Below are 22,461 nucleotides of genomic sequence, written 5' to 3'. Positions count from 1 at the left end.
AGCACCAGGTGTTCTCTTATTGTGAAAAAGTAGGTTTTTCTTATAGAGAAATATAAATTAGAAAAAAGGGTTTTGTTTTGTTTTTTTTTCCTTGAAGCAGTTGTTGATATAAAACTTTATTATAGACCTCTAACTTACTCTGCACTGGAAATTTTAACTTTCATCTCTGCATACTCAGTGTTAACTAATGCATCGTACTTGGATATGGGTTTTGGAATGAACAATGGGGAAATTCAGAGGAAAGAGAACATTCATGATGTTTAATTTAAAGGCAGCACTTTATCTTACAAAATTATAGATCTTTGAATGACAGTACTAAAGCACTGCAAGCATGATTCCAATGAAAAGCAAAACAGGATAACAGGCATTTGGATAGCATTTTTAAGGTTTTGAATGAATCAGGTACATCTTTTCTATTTCTCCCATAGTGCCATATTTTGCACTATTTTGCAACTTTTTCTGCAAATTTTCTTGGCTTATTTTATGGATTAAGTGACATAGTAAAGATACTTACTATGAATAACTATCAGAATTTGACCTACAGGTGTGACATACAGACATGGGTATGCATTAAAATTAGGATCAGGACAGGTTAATTAGGTAAGTTTGCAGCTTATTAATGAACTGGGTGCCATGGCTGATAATGAGAAGTGACAGGTTATTATTAGCAGCAGGTCTCAGTGCGCATTGATCCGAAGGTTGCGTGTTGTTGATGTTGCAGATGAGCTGCACAAGCCCCTACGTGGAGCCCAAGCACAGCCGCCTCTCGTCCACGGAGACGTCCCAGTCGCAGTCGTCGCATGAGGAGTTCCGCCCGGAGGTGGCGGGGAGCACCACCGAGTCCCCGGTGCGCAAGACGGCGAGCCAGCGGCGCTCCTGGCAGGACCTCATTGAGACGCCGCTCACGAGCTCAGGACTGCACTACCTGCAGACGCTGCCGCTGGAGGACTCTGTGTTCTCCGAGGTGGCCGTGGTGTCCCCCGAGCACCGGCGGCAGTCGACCTTGCCCACCCAGAAGTGCCACCTGCAAGACCACTACGGCCCCTTCCCCCTCGTGGAGGGCGAGCGGATGCAAGTGCTGAACGGGAACGGGGGAAAGCCCCGAAGTTTCACTCTGCCTCGGGACAGCGGCTTCAACCACTGCTGCCAGAGCCTCTCAGTCGGTGCTGCCGACCACCACGAAGAAGCACAGCAGAAGGAGGTGGAGGAGGAGGAGGAAGAGGAAGGCAAAGCAGCAGAAGAAAACCAGGAAGATAAAAGTAAGTATGGGATATTTCTGTGGCTTTTCAAGTGTCCTGTTTGTGTAATGTGGAGGTTGTTTTTCCTTTTTCCTATCAAAAATCCCCAACAGTCTTTCAACATCCCCCATGTTTTACCAGGTCCCCCTTGTTGCACACCTCTTTGGTCTGCCTTATGTATGAGGCCTAATAACCAGAGTGCTGCATGACCTCTCATGATCACCAGACATTTCCCTGTAGGCTGGTCACCAATCACCTTCTACTAGTAATCCTTAGAACAAATGGATTTTGCTTCCATGCTTTCTTCTTTACACTTGCACAGTGTCATCCTCCACTGTGTGTTCAAGGGGCATGCTTGGTAAGATTTCCAGCCAACCCCATCTGAGCTGTAAAAACCTCTTGGTAAATCCTGGAGTGCAGAGTCAGGCTGTGATTGTGCAGTATCCAGGCAGGCAGGTCACAAGACATCCCAAAATCTGTAAGAAGTTGAAAAAGAGAAGGTATTTTCCCCAGTTCCTCTCATTGTGATTTGTGAGGAAAGAAATTCAAAAAGCATTTCAAACAAACAAAAAATTATAGAGAACAACTGTGACCAGCGAGGCTTAAAAAAATCATAATGCTGAGTAACTGTCAGTTATATGGCACATAAACTCCATAGACATTAGTGCTACTTATCAAACATAATCCAAATAACCAGGAATTAGAGAAGGTCCCTGCCATTCCTGAACATGTAAACACATTTTTGTGTCTGTTTCATGCTCTGTCCTTCGCTGTCATTTGTGGAGCTTCTCAGCATGTGCTGCTAGCAACGTTGAGTCCACACCCAGGTTGTAGGGTCAGTCAGTGAAGCCTTTCTGCTATCTGTTCCTTCAAATTCAGCTTTTTCACTGGAGTAAAGAAGTACAAAAATGGTTAAGAGAGGGGAAAGGGTAATTAAAGCTTTGTATGATTAACTGCCTACCTAAGTTGATTCATTAAAGTTAGCACCTTTGTTGGGCATTGGATGTTACTTAGTATACTTGGGAGAGATCAAAAGTTGCGCTTATGCTTTAGGCATTACCTTCTAAACATCTCCAATTCTATACTTTCTTCTGCTGCTTTGAGAAAACAGTGGTTTCTTTTGCAGAAATTAAATTTGATGTCATTAAAAGTTTAAAAAGGCACTATTTCAATTGTGTTCATGCATGACACTTTGCAAAAGAACTGATACATTTATGAGGGTAGTATTAGATTCTTACTGACTGTGAAATGAAGGTGTCTAATTAACAGGGTTAAATTTCATCAATCATGCAGCACATTTTGTCCTATTTTTAGCCTTCAGATTTGGTTTTCAAGTGGGTTTTTACTGATGCAAATATAATTTTTTTTTTTAATTCCTTACTGAAAATGGAAGGGGTCAAAGGGACTTTCCACTGGCTTTGCTCTGCTGTTTGGGCACTACTTACAGATACCGTTGCAAGGTCTAAGGTTTTTTTTAGGTGTTTTAAATCTCAATTTCAATGCCTTTGTGTACCTGATTGTAGCATTTTGTAGCATGCCAATTACTAGTGAAAGGCTGGAACTTGATTTAATGGACTTGGGCTTTTCTCCATCCTTCTAATCTAATTTCCAGAAAAGGAGAGCAAAGGTGTGATTTTTGAAGTGGTCTCCCTGTATACATCTATTTTTCATTTGAATGCGGAGGCTTCCTTGGCTGAGGCTTTAACAGGAGATTATTTTTGAGACATTGATGACCAGCTAGACAGTTCAAGTGCTATCAATGGTTGTTGACCTTGAAATTATAAAACCAGAAGTGAAATACTGTCTTGTCTGTTGAAAAGTTTAAGTGTTGAATTGCTTGTTGCTATGACTGCAATGTTCTGTTTGCAACACTGAGTTCTTCCAGTGCCCTTACCAGTAAAAGGCAGGAGGATTTCCTGTAAGTGGTGTTCTTACGTGCAAAATCCAGTTTCTGAGTTGAGAGATTTGCTTATATCTGCTAAGTCACTAACATGATGGGTGGCCTTGTGTGTGCTACCTCACTGCCTCCTTCACTTCCATTGCTCTGGGAAAATGAAACATTGCAACTGGCTGGAGAAAGGAAATCCTCTCTCTTTCAGAAATGTTTTAACCTCATGTTGAATGTTCCCTCATGTGGTATCAGAATCTTCTAAATATATTTATTTGCCTTACACAGTTCTGGGCTCTTGGATGATTATGTGTGTTCTTGTATGTACTTGTGTGTGTTTTAAAGCTTAATCATTCCTATTGCTTTGTGTGTGAGACAAGAGTGCAGCTCCTTTGCTGTTGTCAGATGTCATTGCCAAAATTTTGTTTTCTCAGCTTTCTGTTTTTACATTCTCACTTTTAGAACCATATGAATATAAATTAAATAGTAAAATGCAGTCCTGTTTCTTCCAACTTCTCTTGCAGAATTGTTTTCAAATAACTACACCACGAACTAGGAGCTCCACCCTTTTTTCAGATGCTGTCCCCAGCTGCTATAATTTAACATAGTTCTGTTGACTTTGTACTAAAGTTATGCTGATTTGCAACAATTAAGCATCTTCTCTCAGTCAGTTACCATTTTATGTCTTAAATAGATATTCAAGGCTTTACTGACCCTGAAAATAGTTCTGTGTATCAACTGCTACAATGTCTAATATATATGGCAAATTGAAAATATGGGTTGTCCTTTCCTGTGTTGATCCATCAGAAACTACCTTTGTTGTGTGTTCAGGTGCTTATTTTTGTCCTGTTATATCACATTAACATTGCACTGCTGATCCTTAATGGATTGTTTTATTTCCCAAATGACTTTTGTGTAAATCATTTAGATGTTCCATATTGACACCATCTTGTAATGGTCTCTTGCTTTGTAATGAAGAGGATTCTCTTGTCAGATATTTGAGCTTTTCCATGTGTTTGCTCCTGACTATGCAAATGGCAAACCACACTCAGACCTGCAGCACCAAACATGCCCCTTGCTGTGCTGTTCAGAGGCAGCCTGAACACAGAGAGCAGGTTGGAGGCTGTGGCACAGTGTTTGCATTTCTGTGATTCAGTTGTGAAGGAGGAGTTGGGCCTTTTCAGGTTTGTTTTCTGCCAGTGGGAGGTATTAGAAGGAGACAGCAGTGTATCATGACACTGTCACCCTCTTCCCCTCTGGCCCCACCTCTGTCTGCACTCTGTGTTCCAACAGATTCTGCCACTTACTGCAAAGAATACTTCTACAGAGACTACTTCCAGGTTTTGTTCCAGGAAAGCTTGTTTCATTTTTTGCTTTATTTTTTAAAATTATCATTGGTGGTGGTTCCTTCATTTTCAAAGACTTCTCTGGTTTGTGCATTACTAGTTTCAGCATCTAAAAGAAGTACATAATTAGCTTTCTGCAGGGTGTAGCTGGCTGTTGATCCTGTCAACTTAGTTGCAGAAAAACCTGCACCTTTTTTGCATACTCCCTGAAAAAGTCTTTGGAGAACAGCCGTGTCTGGGGGAGCCTCAGGTGCTGTCATCTGCCCAGAGACTGCTGGGACAGGAGCTCTGCTGCTGGCTCCATGTGCTGCAGGACTGGCTGGGGTAATACTGGCACATTTTCCATGGAACTCACACCTGGGACCTGCAACAGTGTGCAAGGGAGTTTTCCACTGGGACGGCTCCATAAAAATGTATTCAGGAAACATGGATAGAAAAGCACTGATGTCTGTGTTTGAGTTTGAAAAGGTATTTGCAGCAGGAAGAAATCATTTAGATTGTCTTCGCAGTGTTAAACTCCATTTCCTTCTGTGTTGTTTCTTGCTTCTTTGTTCTGCAAGTTTTCAGTTCTTTTTCTGCACTCTTAATACAATCATTCTTCCTGACATGTGTTTAAGGACTTTTTTGTTGCTACCCCATCATCATAATTTTGGATAATACCTTCTATATAGCATGGACAACTGTAACCAAGTTTTATATAAATTCTAATAAATTACTGGCTGCCCTTCTGGGGCAATTAATAGCTGAGAGCCACTTGTTTGCTGCACTGGTTTCACCCTTCAGAGTGTTTACAAGATGCTACAATCTTCCTCATGTGACTTCTGTCACCTTGGAAAGATTTCACTTCTGAAGGCTGGGCAAACTCACAGGTATTCCCTGGAATTTTGCTCCATCACCACAAGCTCTTCTGCAGGTTTGCAACATCTCCTGGCATCCCCTGCTTAGTCACACACAGTCTTGTGAATGCTACCTCAGAGGAGCACAATGGCCTCATGCTCCAGTCTCTGAAATTTGCCTTTTGACCCCAAACTACTGAAAACACTTGTCAAAGGCTAAAGCAGGAGCTAATGTTGTTATTTTGCAGCTCTGAGAGATGTTCAGTCCCTGTGAAGGGTTTCAGGAAAGCTCACCTTTATGTCAGGGAGGGCTGGTCACTGAAAGAGGTATCAAATGACTGTGCTGAGGTACCAAGGCTGAGGTTTTCTTTTTTTTTCCCAGTAAAAAACTACAAACTAGCCAGAGAATAAGGGAAACTGAGGACAATTTCTCCCATGTTGCAACTTCTCAGTTGCAGAAATTAAATTGAAGGTGGCAGTGCTTTCACAAAATAGGACAGAGGAGCTAAGGACTCCCATGACTAGCAGCAATTATCATGCACTGTGCCCAAGAAGGTGTATCCATGCGACATCCTAGGCAACATTTGCTTTCAAGAAGGAGTTAGTACCAGTAAAAAATATACTCTGAATAAGGCCAGGTATTTCAAATTCTAAAACACAGGTCTAGGGAGACTTCCCTCTTTCTAATGAGGGGGTTGTAATGCATGTAGGTATGTCTCAGAAGGACCAATGTTTGTTAATTAAACACTATGTTACGAAGTGGTACCCTGTGTACACTTCTAGGTTTTGCTTCTCTGCATTTTAGGTAGAGTGTCTTCACCTTGGCAGGTTTTAAGCAACATGAAATGTGGGAGTCAGGATGAATAGCACATAAAGCCTGGATTGCACACACTGGAGTTGATGAGGATGTGTGGCTGAAATTAATAGGGCAGTTTGCTTTTCTGACAGCCTCTTTCCATTTTAGAGAGGACATCATTAGTGGTGTCCTGTTGTCTGACCGCCCAGTTTTATCCTCACCGAGAGACAAGGGAGGAAGCATTAAGATACAGCTTTTTCTCCTCTGGAACTGATGTCCAGGAGTGTCTTAAATAAGTAGAGCTATGAGAAATTGAGGTAATGTTTCACATTAGGAAGTATTCCATATGAAACTGGTGAACAGCACAAAGTGCAGCACCTTCTGGGACACTAAGGAGGGTGTTATTCTAACTTACTGCATCCACTATCAGTCCTGTACAACCAAGAGCATTTGCTAAGTTGGGGGCTGGTTTTTTTTGCCTGACATCCTTATGGGCAACACAGCCCATGCATGCTCAGATACTTGAGTACGTTAATGAAATGTCTACTTTTTCTGAGCTTTGTTTTTGTGATCTGATTTTTCATTCCTAATTCCCATTTGAGCCTTCCAGTGGCACCTGACTGGGCATTTGCACTCCTGTGGGCTGAAGACCATCAGCATTTTATGCCTTCTGTATTTTTCCCATTGCCTCCAAGGCACTGTTTTTGCTGTTAACTCAGATTGAGCTTACCTAAAAGTGCTGCCTAATTATGTTCAAAAATATGACCACCTTAGATAAAAAACTGGGAGTAGATATGTTCATATCTGAGCATGTTCTTTAATTAAAATTTAAAATTTATAAAATAATGCTTTTTCAATTCTCATATGCAAAAGCAACTCCACTGCAGAAGTGAGTTTGTATTCTAAACAAAAATGATGGGATACAAAACCTCTATATCCTGATTTTAAATTTCAGTTCAAGGGGAAAAAATTGCCTGCAGTGTTTGAAAGCCAAGTATTGAATCATTTACTGAGTAGCAGTTCAGAAAGCAATATGGCCTGTCAACAAAAATAAGAATAGTTTTGATTTTATGCTTGTTAGTGTTTATACATATAGATGCCTTTTGCCCACAAATATTTTGTTGCCACATTTAAAATTTTATTTGATTTCCATTGCCCATGCTGCTAAAAATACAAAGGAGAGATTAATTCCTACTTTTCTTTTGGTTTTAATAGCTTTGGGTCTCATTGCCAATAAAGGTCATCTGCTTTTGCCTGAAATATATGGATTAAATTGTCTTGTTATATGCAAAAGAAGTTCACAAGAGAATTTCTTACATGGACATTCTTCCAAATTGCTTTTCTTGCTAAGTTTCCTCAATTCAGTTACTGAGTTGAGGACTGTCAGTGGAGCTATGCTATTCCCTACCAGACACCCCCTTGAAACAAGGAATATATACATGCAAGAATATATTTCTGGTGGGGCTTTTTTATGTTCTGCATTTATTCTCTTGCCAGGTGTTGTGTAACCAGTCTATTTTACATTTAATTTTTCCATTTCATGGTGTCAGCAAGCTCTGTCTCTGCTGCTGCCCTCTCTGGGTCTGGCTGCAGAGATGCTCTCCTTGGGAAAAGTCACTCATAAATGGTAAAACACTTCACAAGCAGCTGAGGGAAGACAGTCCAAGTCCTCTAGGGCTCTCTGTTTACCCCACTGCTGTTCCTTCCAAGTTTGTTGGCGTGAAAAATTTTGGTAGCAATATTAAAAAAGCCCTTTTTAGTGCTTGCTGCTTCCACTCCCTCAAGTCTTAATGTGCTTTCAATTCTGAAGTTATAGTCAAATTTCCTGAGTGAAGACATGTAGATTTTTTGACATTATTTTTTGAATGAAAGAAAAATCCAACTTTATTTTTTCATTAACCCATAATACTCCATTGAAAAGAGAGTTTTCCTGTCCTAAAATTTAAACTTACATTCATTTTGGTTTCAAACATGAAAAATATGCATTTTTAAATCATTGATATAAAACTTCTCACTTAAACCTGCTGAAAATTGTTATAAAGAAATTCTTAGATTTGACTACTGCAATTTGATTGCAATTTTTCCATGACAAAGCCATTTCTCACTGGAATTTTTGCAGAAGTGGCATAGTTCTTCTTTGAGATATAGCAGAGACTTGGCCTAATCTGAAGGTTTCTAAATGCAAAGGAAACAGAAATCTACAATAAAAAAAGTTAGCTACCTATCATTTACATGAGAAGGTTCTTTGGAAATGTATAATTTTAAACTTTTCAAAATAAAAAAAAAAGATGCAACCCTTTCTATAATCAATGGCAATTAAGTCAGAAGATGATGGCATAGTACCAGTAGGACTAGGGGAACAGAGGAGTACTAAAGTCTTTTCAGAATGTATTCATTACCTCTCCAGGTGGTACCATCTGTTGTGTGTGGCTCTCATGTTCTCTCAAGGCAATCATTGAAACAAGGATGAACTTGAGTCGGTAGTGCTTGGAAGGACATGGGAAGGATATAGTTTTATTAAATTACTACCATGCTGGATGTCTGGAGGGTCACCATGTAAACATGCAATCTTGTTTAATTAATGTTCATCATGGGAAGCAGGATAGGATATTAAAGACTTCAGTGCAAATGGTCAGCATCCTGCCAAAATTTTTTTTGCTGGACTCTAGAAAAGGCACATTTGTTACAAAGTAGTTACAAAGGCACATTTGTTACATAGCAGTTCAGTTGAAACTTTTTAAAAAGAAGTCCTCAGAATTTTTGGGTTTAAGATGAATATATTCATGGAGGTCTATGCAATCAATGTTGTAGGACGATTTTTTGTGAATTGTCCTATCATGCTAGCCTGGCCTTCTGGCTGTCTTTCCTTGCAGTCACTAGCTGCTGCTCCAGAGGGTCACAGATCTTGTGTCTAACCTGGCAGCCCTATGCAACTTCCTTGGATACCCCTGGCCAGATAAAATGGCACTAGATGCTTATTTTTTGGCATCTTAATCTCCTTACTGGTTTCCTAAACCTTTCCCGTGCAGGAGGACAGTGTATATAGGTTAAAATCTTGGTCCCTGCAAAGACCCTGGCGAAGCTGTAAGTGTGATGTGCTTGTCTTGGAGCCAGGGAGCTGGAAATTATTTGGATTATCGATTGTAGCTCTGCCATCTAAATCTGGAGCTGCCATACCTTCCAAATCTTAAACACCCCTGGTGGTGGGCATTCTTCATTCCCTCCAGACAGTGCTTTTCCTCTTTGCTGTTTTAGGAAGGAATCTTTTTTTTCCTGCTAATGGATATTGAATTGTTCCCTCTGCAATTTAAGCCCAGTATTTCCATTCCCTTATGGCACAGAAAACAGACTGCTCCATTACAGCAGCCCTTCTTCCAAGCTGAAAGGTTGTTGGAAGGTTGGGTTAGTTTTTCCCATACTTAGTGTTTGCTAGGCGTCTGACTCCTCTTGCCGATCTTCTCTGGGTTTTCCAGGCTGACTCCCACCCCTTCTGCCATGGCAGTGTCCGAGCTCGGCACAGCACATCTGGTTGAGACCAGGGGGCTTGCTCTGCCCTGGCTGTTTTATGCTCTATACTGTGATAGGCATCTGTTTGGCAGCCATACTGTACTTCATATTTCACTTGGGGCTCTACAGTGTCCCAGATGGTTTTCTGCTTAATGGTTGTTTTTCTAATTGTAGTTGTTCTGGTTTTTTTCTGGGCCTCTTACCTATCCACATTAAGTAGCTCATGTTAATAAAAGCCTCAGCTGAATTAAAATGTCAAATTAATTGGGCTAAAACCAACCAACAAATATATATGACATTTTGTAAAACTAACAGCCTGACTAGGTTAAAAAAAAAACAAAAAACAGGCTCTGTGTCTGTTAGCACAGCATTTACTATATTGTTACATAAAACTTGGCAAAGGATTTCATCCCTCCAGATCATTCCAGCTCTGAGACTGTCCTCCAGCAGTCTAGGAGATGTTTCCTCACACTTTGGTGCCTGTGGAATGTAATAAGTTTATTCTCTTGCAGCTTTCAGGCTATTGGTGCCATCTGGGATGTTCTGGATGCAGAGCAGCCTCGGGGGAACCCCATATAGGGCAGCCCCTCCCTTTAACAGTGAGCCTCTGGTGTCCCCTCCATCTGGGCTTGGCTTTGCTATCACAGGACACCTTGGACAGGGAAAGTGACTAATATTGTTTACTTCTGAGAGCTGAACTTCTAGAAGGAAAATATGGATCCCTCTGTCACAGACCTTCTGCATCTAAATAGCCAAAGATGATGTTACCTGGAGATAAGTGTGGAGCAGAAGTCTCCTTCTTTTGTCACTTGGGATTCCATCCATCCCTCAAAAGCGTTTAATGCTCAGAGCTTATAGCAGCCATGTGTGTTTAATTTGTAAGATCTTATGTTAAGAATTAAGAATTAATTCAGAATTTCCAGTTCTTTAGAAACAAATGTGATAATACAGTATTAAAAAAAAAAAAAAACAACTGTATCCAGGCAATTTTGCAGTTCTCATTAATTATTAAAAAAATAGGTTCCTACCTTTGTTTTTAAAACACGTAGTTCAAAAACAATAAGATAAATATTTTATGTCTTCTTTTGTGCCCTAAATTTGTGAATTTTGAAATCTGTTGGATGGTTAACAGTCCAGCATCCTTGTACTAGTGTGGTGCTATTAAATACCATGATTATATGAACAAAACGTGCAACAAGTTCTCTGCAGGATCTTAGTGTATTTGTATGAAGAGAATGGCTGCATTTTAAGTAGGATTTTTGCTTTCTGGCTTCACATTTTGAGTACTGCTGGCACAAAATAATACCAGCTAATTATCTCTTCTCTTCTGGATTCCAGAGGGATAAACTTCAGGCTTTTGGAATATAAAATATCACCACTGATTTCTTTAAAAGTATTCGAGTTTTTATCACCATCAGAGAGAGGGGGGAGAGACTGTCAAAAAACTTCAATTTAAACCATCTTTCAACCAGTTTTTGAAACATTCATTTAATCATAAGATTATTTACAGGCCTCAAGGAGGAAGCAAAGTTAAGGAAGCCTCACTTAGGAGATTTCTCCTGGTTGTAAATTCAGGGATGGACAGAGATCAGGCAGTGGCAAGGGCAGGAAGTTTACCCTCATCACTTTATCCAGCACCACTCATGAGAGTAAGTAAGAAAACTCAACCGGAGATCCTTGTGCTTTTAGTTCCAGGCTAAAAGGATCTCAGATTTCGAGTGAGGAGGGATGGCTTGGGGAGACTCCAGGAACAGCTCCTGGCATGGTACCTGGGGATTTGGCAACCCCAGAATCCCCTGTTAGTAGGGTTTCCTACATGTGCAAAGTGGTCTTTATGGAATACTTGAGAGATGGTATGAGTCACAATTAGAGAGTATTTTCCTGTAGTAAAAGTAGTAAAATCTGGTTTAGAATTCACATAACGGTATTTCAGTAGCTTCTACATTTGGCATTAAAGTGACTTTTTGTTGTAAGAATGTGCATACTTGAAAGCCAATCTAAAAATCGTACTAAATCTGTAAAAGGCTTGAAGCTGATTATTCTGAGAGTTCTTGTTTCTTTCCTCCCTGCTAGAATGTGTCCTGCCATTTATTTTAAACTTCTAATTTAAAAAAACATATTCTCAAGACATTTTCTTCCTTTTTTTTAAATTTTAATCTAGCTAAGTACATATACATAATTTTACAGCAAAACATTTATATTTCTAACTTTATTGTAATGGCTTTAAAGACAACTGGAGTTGCTGGCTTCTGTTTCTTTTGAAGACTGAAGAGAGAATTTTTATTTATTTTCTTCAGGCTGTGTAAAGAGCCTGGGGAAAATTCCATTTAAATTTTACACTCCAAACTAAAACTATCCAAGACTGAATTACTAATTTTTTTTTACATTGTTCTGCTTTCCTTCTCCAGTGTCACTGTATGATCTAGGTATTTTATGTCCTGTTTCTTAATGTATCCTCAGAGTTTCATGTGATTATTTTAGGGGCTAGAAATACTTATTAATGAACTAGACTAATTTCACCATACTAAAATTTTTTTATACCAAGACCCTCTGAAAATTTAACAGGGTTTATGAAATGTAAAATTATTTTATGAAAAATAAAATTACTAAAAAAGACCCAACAAACACAAATGCACTTTAGACATTACTGCATTATGGATTAATAAATCAGTAGTTTCCAAGTTCTTTGTTCACTTTGTGTTTTAACCTTGAGTTCACAAATTCTGCCAGCAGATAAGGACATCTTATAGTGGCTGTCATGAATCTTACAGCATAAACAGGCTACCCTTGTATCTATGCAAATTCTAAGAATTGAGAAAATTCATTTTATGAAAGCCTTGCATAATTTGTAAAATATCTGTAAAATGTCTTTGTAGTAAAGAAGAGGAAAAGAAAATGTATGTTAGGTTTCTGGGAATACTTGTTTAAAGCATGGCTGAAATTTTTGGTACAATTATTTCTGAACTATTTTTAGAATGTGGAAGGAAGTGTGAGTGTTTTCATAAAATTAAAAACATATTGCCTTGAAGACTCACAGTTTGGAAATGGCTTTTACAGTTGATGCAACTCAGAACTATGTCAGCCACCTTCTTCTTGTCCTCTCCCATCCCAAAAGACAGTTTTCCTAAGCTTGTGTATGTTGTGGCTAAATAAGACTATGGGATTTATAGGAGAGTATAAAAGTCACTTGAAGTAAAAATTAGACTTTTCAGTTTTGAGAACAGAACTTAGATCTTTATGGATTTCATTAGTCCTGAAATTTAGTGGAGGTTGAATGTGGAAGGATGAGGGCATGGGTGGATGGCCATGAGCAGCCAGTACCCGTGGCACCTGCAGTTTATGCTTGGAGGAAAACAGGCATGGAGGGGTAAGATTTTATATTCTGCATGGATTTGGCTTTGCTGCCAAGGCTGTCAGAAAGCTGTGTTCATTTTTCAGTACCACTGCTCCTTGGAATGATGGGGAGTAGGAGGTTGCTGAGAGTAACACAATGAACAAAGGAAAGCACACGCTCCCAAGGTGGTGGAGGCTTAATTTACCCCTTTTCTTGAAAAATAAAACAAACAGTTTATGCAGTCTGATCTGTAGTAATTGGGAATTGGAAACATCAGGGTAGCTGGGGAGGAGACTGCAAAATTGAGTAGGGTAAGATGGAAGCAAAAAGTAGAAGACTAGAAATAGGGCATAAATCTGCAATGGTGAGGATAAGCTATGGAACAAGTTTAATTAAGTTGTGATTGGTTTTTGAAATGAAAATCCCATCAGCCTCTAATTCTCTGTGCCATAAATGAGGATGATGGTGTTATAAATCTTTCCTCAGTCAGAAAAACTGTTTTAAAAGTATTTTGTTTCTACAGTGTCACACTACTCTTATAGCATAACTGTCATGGTTTGACACTGGCGCGATGCCAGCGCCTCCATGAAAATGTACCTTTTTAAATAATTGCTGTGAGATGTGATCAGGAACAGAGCAGAGCAGGCCCAAACTTAGTAACAAAGGAAAGAACTTTGTTAAACTACTTCTACTATAAAAACTACGAACACTAAATCCTGGATGAAGACTTTCCAAAACACCCCTCCTCCTCCCACCTAATTTCTAAACAAACTCAACAGTGAGACACCACCCAGGATCCTGATCAAGTTGCTACCCTTCAGATATTCAAATACTCAATCTTTCAAGGGAGACAGGAGTCTCTCCTGTGCCACAGACTCCCCAGGAAACACAATTGCCACCCTTGTGTTTCCATGTCACACATGGCAACCGCCCGGAGAAAATCTGCCATGGTGACACTCTCCTTTCCATGTCACAGTGCTCTCACCACCGTGCATGGACAGACTGCTCATAGGGCTCCTTTAAGGACGCTTTGCCGTGGACCAAAAGAGACAACAGTTCAGTTTCTCATTTTGGGACTACAGTCCTCCCCATTTTCCCCTGGGGCTGAGGGTCCAAGAACAGAGGTCTTCTTCTCCTCTTCTTCTTCCTTGAAGACAGAGGGCTTCTCCACACCTTCTCCAACTCTCCTCTGTTCTCTCTACTCCTCTGCTGGTAATCACTGAAACAGGTCTCCTGGCACACCAACGCACCACCCTAAGTGCAGCTTCTGTTAGGAGAATTTGGTTCAGTCTATGGCTAACAAGAAAAGTCCAGCCACAAGCCACTCCATCATCTCCTTCCAACTTGAGAATTTCTTCTTCCATCATCTCGGATCCCAGACTATCTCTCTTCTACTTCAAATCAAGGAGGAGTAATGTTTTACAAAGCCTTCATTTCTCAGGAAAGGGTTAAAGGCTCAGACTCCCTGGACGGCTGATATCTCTGCCCAGCAGCCGATTCCCAAGGCCAAGGCTGGGTGCCTTCCCCCCCCCCTTTCTCCTCTGCGCCGGCAAAGTTACAGGTGCCGTCCGGACTCTCTATCTCTTCCCTCTGGAGGGGGGGAATGACAAAGACATCTCCGCTTCCCTCCACCCTTCCGTCCACAGGAGCTGGCTCGGTTCCAGTCCTTCTACCCCTCGGCTCACCTCGACCAGGCCTCATGGCTTCCCCTCCCCCACCCAGCCCCATGGCTGGGCAGGGGAAGTCTGCACAGCACCCTGACCGGAACCAAAGAGAGCGAGCTCTTGGGAGTTCTTGCTTTTAACCCCCTGTGTTCTCAGAGGCGTATCCCTATCTTCAGTGGTCACTTCAGGTCCAATATCTAAACTTGACCACTGATTGGTTTGACCCAACTTCCTGAAAAAATCACTTCCATGTCAAACCACGACAATAACCTACTGTAAATGCACCTATGCTGCTTTAGGCTTCATTTCAAAGATTTATACAGTTTAGCATTTTGTGCCAAGGTGAGCCACATGGATGGATTTATGCTGGAGCCATGTTCTGTGCATTGATCATGCCAGTGCTTTGAAGTATTTCTCAGTGCAAGTTGTCTTCCAAGGAGGAGACTCTGGCATAACCTCATTATTAAGTTGAAAACCCTGTAATATCAATGTCCATAATTAGTTGCAGCAACAGTTATTTTGCAGCCCCTTAGCTCTTGTCTGCTGAAAGTACTAGCTGAGACTTTTTCTTCAGATTACTTTCTCAGTTGTATTGTATGGACATAGAGTAAATGTTTTAAAAGGCAAATGCATGAGGCTGTTTTTTTTTTATTTTGCCCTCATATGTTTTGCATTTCTCTAGTCTGGTGTTGGTCATCTTTAGCAGTGTTATTAATGATCAAAAATATACAGCCAAATCTTCATCTCTGATCCTCCTGGGTTTTACTAACTTGTTTCTTCCTTCCAAGGCCAATGGTTGTGGTAGTTTCAGCTTGAGCAGGGGAGATTGTTCTCTGCACTTAGACTTCTAACTGTGGATTTCCAGTTCTGAAATCCCCCAAGGTTTCTGCACACACCTTCTAAGGGGTTGTTTCAAACATCTTCAGCTGAGTTACAATGTATATATCATGTATAATGTATACCATATAATGTATATCTTAATGTATACCTTATAATGTATACCATATACCGGTATATGGGGTTTTTCTTTTGTTTCTGCTTTATCTACACTACTTCCTGTATTTATATGTAGGTAGAAGCCAAACCTCCCTAGTTCTTTATTTTTGTAGAAGCTGATTTGACATTTTTAACAAGTGCAATCCAAGAAGAGAACTAAATGGAGCTGTTTGGTATAAGATGTTTCTGCCTGATAGGGAAAAAATAAAAAGGTTTGGTTTTGATGTTGGTGAGGCATGAAAAGAGACTTGTAATGCTTATTCATGTACAAGACTGCAGAGAAGAAGAAAATAAAAAAGACAGTGTAGCTTCTGAAGAAAATAGCAGAGGACAATAACTAACTGAGCAGCTTGAGAAATGCATAGGAGGGAGGTTGCTGTTAGAGGATAAGAACAGAGCTCAGCTACATGATAGTTAGTGTTTTTCAGGCTGTAGAGATGATAATATTTTCTTTGTTTAGTGGTGATATTTTAGTGAAAAGCACTTAAGCAAACCAAAGCCAGAGTGCGTAGCAAATTGCAGGGAATATATCCCTGATAACAGCTCTGGTTCTTGCTACAGCTTGTCCAGGGGAACCTTGCTCGTGCATGTGACTGGTGTGGACAGCAGAAACCCCTCCATATGAGCATCCTTTGGCTTACCATCCCCTGAGGGAAGGGCACTCTCACCTGCCATTTTCAAAAGGTGGCTGTTTTTACAGGTAACCCTTCCCCCAGCACCTCAGGGTGTTTTGGTCCATTTGGATTCCCTTGCATACAACAATCACCAGTTGTGGTGACAGTAAGGGATTTTCTCCTTGAGTCTCTCGATGCCCTTTCTGCCGCTGTTGGCAGGACCAAGGGCTGAGCGCATAGTGGCTCTGGGGACTGGCACTGCTGGAGGCTGCCAGGGGAGCAGGCTGGGCCCTCCACATCATTACCCAGATCAAGAGGTTTCTTGTAAAACTAGTTACATTTAAAACATGTCCCCACCTCCCAGCAGATTGCTACAGCAATGCCAGTGTCAGGTGTCAGTGGTGGGCTGCAGTGGCGCTCCCTCCCACCCAGCACCTGCCTTTCTCCAACTCCTCTTCCTCATCTCAGCCTGATCAGCCACCATCTCACACCAGCCGTTCCCCTGTGCCCAGCTGCTCCCAGAGCTGGGGCAGCCCTTTGGGGAACAGCTGCCCTCACTTTAATAAGACTTCTCTTTTCCTGGATATTGTTAACTTTGAGTAAACTAAAAGGATTTTTCCTTTGTTCTGATCAAAAGACCTGATGAGGCATCAGAAGCTAGCAAGTAGTCATGCACATTCTGAGATGACAGCATTCTCATTTCCAGTTGAGAGCTGCAGAGATCTTGTTTTCATTATCGTGAAAAAGAACACCACTTCTAACAACTCAAAAGGCCCATCTCCAACACAGCTCTGGTGTTTCTGCCAGTAGAGGAGCTTGACATACCTTAGGAATTACAAAATTGGTACCAGGTGGGCCCTGTACACTGCTCCATCACTCCAGGGGGACAGCAGGTCTCCCCCAGGCTCTGCCCTTCCACATTGAGAAGGGGTCAGCTTTGCAGGAGAAGAGAACCAGGGCCTGAATCACATATTGGTGCTGTAACATGTTCAATGCAGGATTAATTTTTTCTGTGGAACACTGCCATCATGCAGAAGTATGGCAGCTACACCTCACCAAACAGTGTGTGGAGGTGTAGCTGTGGCAGTTTTGGAGATGCTTGAGGATGAATTAGGAAGGAAGAGGCTAAAGAGAAGCAATTTTCATACCGATGTCTTTGTACCTTTGTGCAAAGGTCATTGAGGTAAAAGGTCATCAGGAGGTAGAAACCTCCTGAACTCGTGGAGGAATTGGTGGAAGAGTAGGAATTGATGGGAGTGTAGATGTACCTCCTTACTGGCTATCACCAGTTCACCAGAATTTTACTAGGATCTTTCCTTGAAAACCACTGTGTGCACCATGTCCTCTCGCCAAGAGGGTCTTTGGTGGGTGCCTGTATTTCAGAAAAGGCTGGGAAGGAGGGCTAAGGACTCCTGCATGGCTGGGCATCACAGTGTCATGAAACCCTGGCATGGCATCCTTCAGCTTTGTCTAGGTTCCCGGCCAGTCTGACAAATCCCTTTTGCCATCCATTTTCATGAATGGCAGCCTTGTGGTTTTCAGAAAGAGTATTAAACGAGGAGCTTGAACACATAAGGTGATATGACAGAATACTCCCTTGATTAGTTTGCTGGTTTTTCCCCTCCTAAAGGGCATACAGAAATACTGCCTTAGCAGGCTTCAGGAGATACTATCCATGCTGTATCTCATCCAGTCTAGCATGTTTAGGGATTTGAAATAATTTAAAATTTGCTATTTATTGCTATCTTTAAAGTTAAAATACAGTCAGGAGCTTCAGATGTTTTCAGCATTTGACTCCTGTAACAGGAATCCTTAGTATAATGAAATCCCTCTGCAACCCTGATTTTCTCTTATTACACTAGTGATAGCATTGTTTGGAATATGAAAGGCTTAAGATACACTTTTTATGAAAAAATTGCATCCCCTCTGAAAACAGCTCTTATACATTAAAAATATGCAAGCAATTCTTAACAAATAACATAGCAATGTTTGGCTTGTCAGAAGAGTACCTTGCATAAAACCTTACAGTGCAAGCTTTTTATATAGAGATAATTATTCTCATAAAAATAATTTAAATTTACCAGATGAATGTACAAGCCTTCAGCATCCAACAGGTGTGAAACATTTAATCAGTCATTCTTCATTTTATACTCTAAAATAGGTAAGGAATTTCCTCCAGGCAAACAAGGAAGCCATTTCTGTGTTGGTCTGATGGACTTTCAAGACACCATAGATAGCCAAGAAAACAGCTCAGTCATTGGTTTAGAAAACGAAAGGTGATTCCTGTCTTATTTTTATGGGAACCAAACTAATTAAAAGCAAGACTTCTAAAAGCAGTTTCTTTATATGCTAATTTTATGCAGTATATTTCAGGTTGTTGATAGGAGGGAGGGCTTCAGGTCTGATAGCATTTTTGTTGCTAAATATGGTCCTTCTCAAACCTCTAAGACACCTGACTGAGTCAAAAATAGAGTTGAGCAGAACGATAATACTTGCCTGGGAACAGTCAAGGCAAGTTGGATTGACAGATGAAACACGTGCTAGAACATGAGGAGAGGAGAAGGGAGTACCTTTGTTAAACACAGCACAACCAGCCAGGAGTGGTGCCAACATTTCACTTGTTGCCCTTGCCAGAGCAGTAATAGTAGAGTCCATGTTTTGTGTGTGTGCCCCTCCAGTGAGCTCTAAATTAAATTAAAATATCTCAACGTGATCAATGTTAGTATAAAAATAATGATAATCTCCCCCAATTTTCCCTGAGTAGGTTTTGACACCATTCCCATTGGAGGTTTTAGCAAAAGCTGCTGAAAAACCTCAGCTGAATGTGGCACAAAAAAGATAACACTTTTTTCTCAGTCTGGTCATTTTACCTTAACCACAAGGTGTGCTATCAGTAACTTACAGTGTTCAGGTGATCTGTGGCTCTTTCACTGACCCAGGCCAGGATGGCAGGTTGCTTCAGCTGTCAGCAGTTGTGGCAGGGGCAGCATCTCCATCCTCTGCCCTTGGATGTAGCCTGGCTGTGGGAACATGACAGTCTGCCTGGGTGTTATTTAGTCACACCAGGGATTTTGTCAGTGTAATGGTGTTTTTGTTATCAGTATGGAAAACACCATGAGAAAAAAGTAATTATGTTACTTGATGATGGGCTGTTAAAGTCTTCTCTGACCAAAGGGTCTTCTACTGGTTGAAGTTAAAAGTTTATTTGTGTAAATTTAAATTTTTTATGCTGTAATTAATTCCATATGTTTCTGTCTTCTTTTAAAGCCCCGAACAAGTTAATGTAAAAAAAAATTCCAGAAATACACTGTTTGAAAAAGTAATTTAAAAAGTAATACACAGAATAATTTGTCACAATAATAAGACCAATTCTGCTTAAATACTCCTTATTAAAAAAATCATTGATAACAATGCAAAAAATTAGTACATTGCTTTTTTTCAGGGTTGATGTCCAAAGCATTAGTCGGGAAACAGAACTCTCATCTTTGTGTTGTGATAGACTGGAACTACAGTTCCTGCTTTATGATCAGGAAACAAGGGCATGGCTTTTCAAGCAGTTCTCAGAATAAAAAATGCAGGAGGTTTGGTAGATTAAATTGAGCTTGATATGCCACTGCAATCATAGCCTGGCTGATTTTAGCTTACAATAGTACTAAGAATTGCATTGAAAGGACTCTCACCATTAGACATATGCCTCATGTGCTTGTCTTTGGGATGTAACATAGACTTGTCCTGGGTGAGGCTTGTCCCTTAGGCTTATGTAACTTAAGTCTCTGTGCAATCCAGCAATTAGAGTGCCAATGTGCAGAAGTTTTAATATCATTATCAGAATTCATAAACTGCCCAGTGGGATGCTAAAGTTGTGATTACATCCTATGCCTTCTAAATATATATAAAACTATGAGAAGTTCAGCCAGCTGCTCTTTCTTTTTTTTTCCTGAACATGGTTATTCAACTGCGTCTCACTGGTTATGTCCCAAATTAGAGGCCTTCCTTTTCTGGGAGCAGCTCTTTGTATTGCTCTCCAATGGTTACAAAATGAACTACTCTGGAAAAATAACCTTATTTTCTGACAAAACCACACTCAAACTGCTCCATCTTGAAGCGGTGAACTGTCACTCCAGTAAGACCCTGGTAATGAGCTGAAGGAGAGAGCTTTGCAGATATTAGAGAGATATCTGAACAGCATAAGAATAACCATGAGCTATATCTAATATGGAGGGACAAAATAGGGGCAGGATTAGGAATAATATAATATAATACACGATAATAATAAAGTAAGAGATAGTAATTTAGCAATTTAATGTGCTACATTTTTGTTTATTTAGTTCTTTAGTACTGGGTAGACAGAGGGTTATTTAGCAGTAGCTGTAGTACATGAAGTGCATAGGAGAGCTGGGTTACATTTGCAATTTAGAAATACTGTGCTAAGTGGGAGGAAAAATCCCTGCTGCTCAGAGCCCTGTAATTTCCACTGCCTTGTTCCCATGGGACTGAGTGCAGCACCTGCAGAGGAGCAGGCACTGGAGGCTGTACGTGGGCTGACACCACCATCTGTCCTCCCTGTGCCTGTTCCTCACCGTGGTGCTTCCCCATAGAACATTTGTACTCTTGGTGTTTCTCAGTGAGGACATGGGGGACACTAAAGCATATATTGTGATGTTGGAAAAGCTGAAACTTGCTATTTGCAGATAGCATACTCCTGTATTATAATTGTTTGACTTAGTGCCCTTTACTGCAGTCTCCAGAGCAATGCTGAGTGACTCCTGCTATTGCTTCCATACCTAACTGGATTCCCACAGGATAATGTGGGAAGCACTGCTTTGGAGTATAGTGTTGGGGATCTGCACCAGATATGTCACCAAAACCCTCCTTCCTCAGCAGTTTCACTGCCAGGCTCTCCACCAGCTCTTTTTCATCTCTGCATGGCATCTGTGTGACACCTGGAGGTGGTGGGAGCTTCCCACCACTGAGCAGCAGACAGTTTGCAGATCTGCCAGTGTTCCTCCCCAGGACTCTGTGTCAAAGAGCCTTGAGCCGTTTCCCTAGTAAGGAGGAAGATGTATCTGCCAGTGGACTTCCAGCAGAAGCAGCCAGGTCACAGTTTGTGGCACATGGGGAAGGTTTCCTCTTCCGTGTTGCTCTTTACATTCATTCTTGTTGGGAGCCTGATCACTTATGCAAAGTATTTGCCTTTCGGGGAAAATGCATAGCTAGATATGCTTCATTATTGGACTAGACAGTAGGTAAGGGCTTCCAGTCAAAGTTCTTCTCTCCTGAGTATGTAGACAGATGTAGAAATAGTTACACAAAATAGGATAAAAACTAAGGAAAGGGTAGATATTCAAAAGGCAGATTCAGGTTTACTGATGGTCAGTATAGATGGGAAGTCTGAAATTTTCTAAAAATTCAGTATGTAATTAAAAAATAAGTTTATTTACCTGCTATTCTTCAACTTAACCCTTCTTTGAAAAGAAAAGTTGTCATAAACATACCATTTAATAACAAGGTATCTTGTAGTCTGTTTAGGCAAAGTATATAATGTGAATATTGATAAGAAAGTGTACTCTTAAGTGGCAGTGGTAACATCTTGTGCTTTTTATTATAAAAAAACACATCAAAGTGAAAACCCTAACTTTATACCTTCTCATTAGTGACTGCTGGTGTTCCTTAAAAATTTATTTATAGATCAGTCTCAAAGAGAAAGAGTTGTATCACCTTCTGTGCCCCTTTCCTTACATAGGGCTTCTTGTGTGAGAGCCATTTTGAGACCTTATTGATTGTGACTCTCAAATATTTCTCTCATGAGAACTTTCTACTTCTCTTTGCTTACATTTTGTTGGCTTTTGACACTTGGAAAGGCGTGCAGAGCATCCCCTTGCTCCTGCTTGGTGGATTGATCCCAGCCCAGGTGCATTCTGTCTCACCACTTTAGATGGCTAAAGTACCTCCTACTGCTGCAGGTTTGCTCAGATACAAAATTCCTCACATCCTACATGACCACGTCAGCTGAATAAACAGGCAGAGATTTACAGCAGACAGTTTTGTGTCTGTAACCACTCTGGGGAAATCATTTGCCATAAAACTCTTCTCATAATGCACACGTAATTTGGTTGATAAATGCAGTCAGTTCATTTTGCTGTATTCACAGGGTCACATTCATTTTTGTATGTGAATGGCAGTTGGTTTATTTTTCAAAATGTTTGCAAGTCTCATGAGTTTCGTAAGTTGTAGTGTCAATA

At 40.7% G+C, this 22,461-nt stretch overlaps 1 protein-coding gene across 8 annotated transcripts in view; it reads left to right on the top strand.

Annotated features, from left to right (window-relative positions):
* Positions 1 to 22,461, top strand: part of CNKSR2 (connector enhancer of kinase suppressor of Ras 2) — a 205,459-nt gene that overhangs the window by 165,319 nt on the left and 17,679 nt on the right. For all 8 annotated transcript variants that reach the window (XM_068179895.1, XM_068179894.1, XM_068179892.1 and 5 more), the window contains one exon: positions 722 to 1,259. In XM_068179895.1, the coding sequence (XP_068035996.1) occupies positions 722 to 1,259 (538 nt within the window). The remainder of the gene's footprint in view (positions 1 to 721; positions 1,260 to 22,461) is intronic.

This window comes from Anomalospiza imberbis, chromosome 2, assembly GCF_031753505.1.
Source record: "Anomalospiza imberbis isolate Cuckoo-Finch-1a 21T00152 chromosome 2, ASM3175350v1, whole genome shotgun sequence".
Classification (NCBI taxonomy): domain Eukaryota; kingdom Metazoa; phylum Chordata; class Aves; order Passeriformes; family Viduidae; genus Anomalospiza; species Anomalospiza imberbis.
The sequence above is the reverse complement of the archived record's forward strand: the minus strand, read 5'-3'. Positions and strand labels throughout refer to the sequence as shown.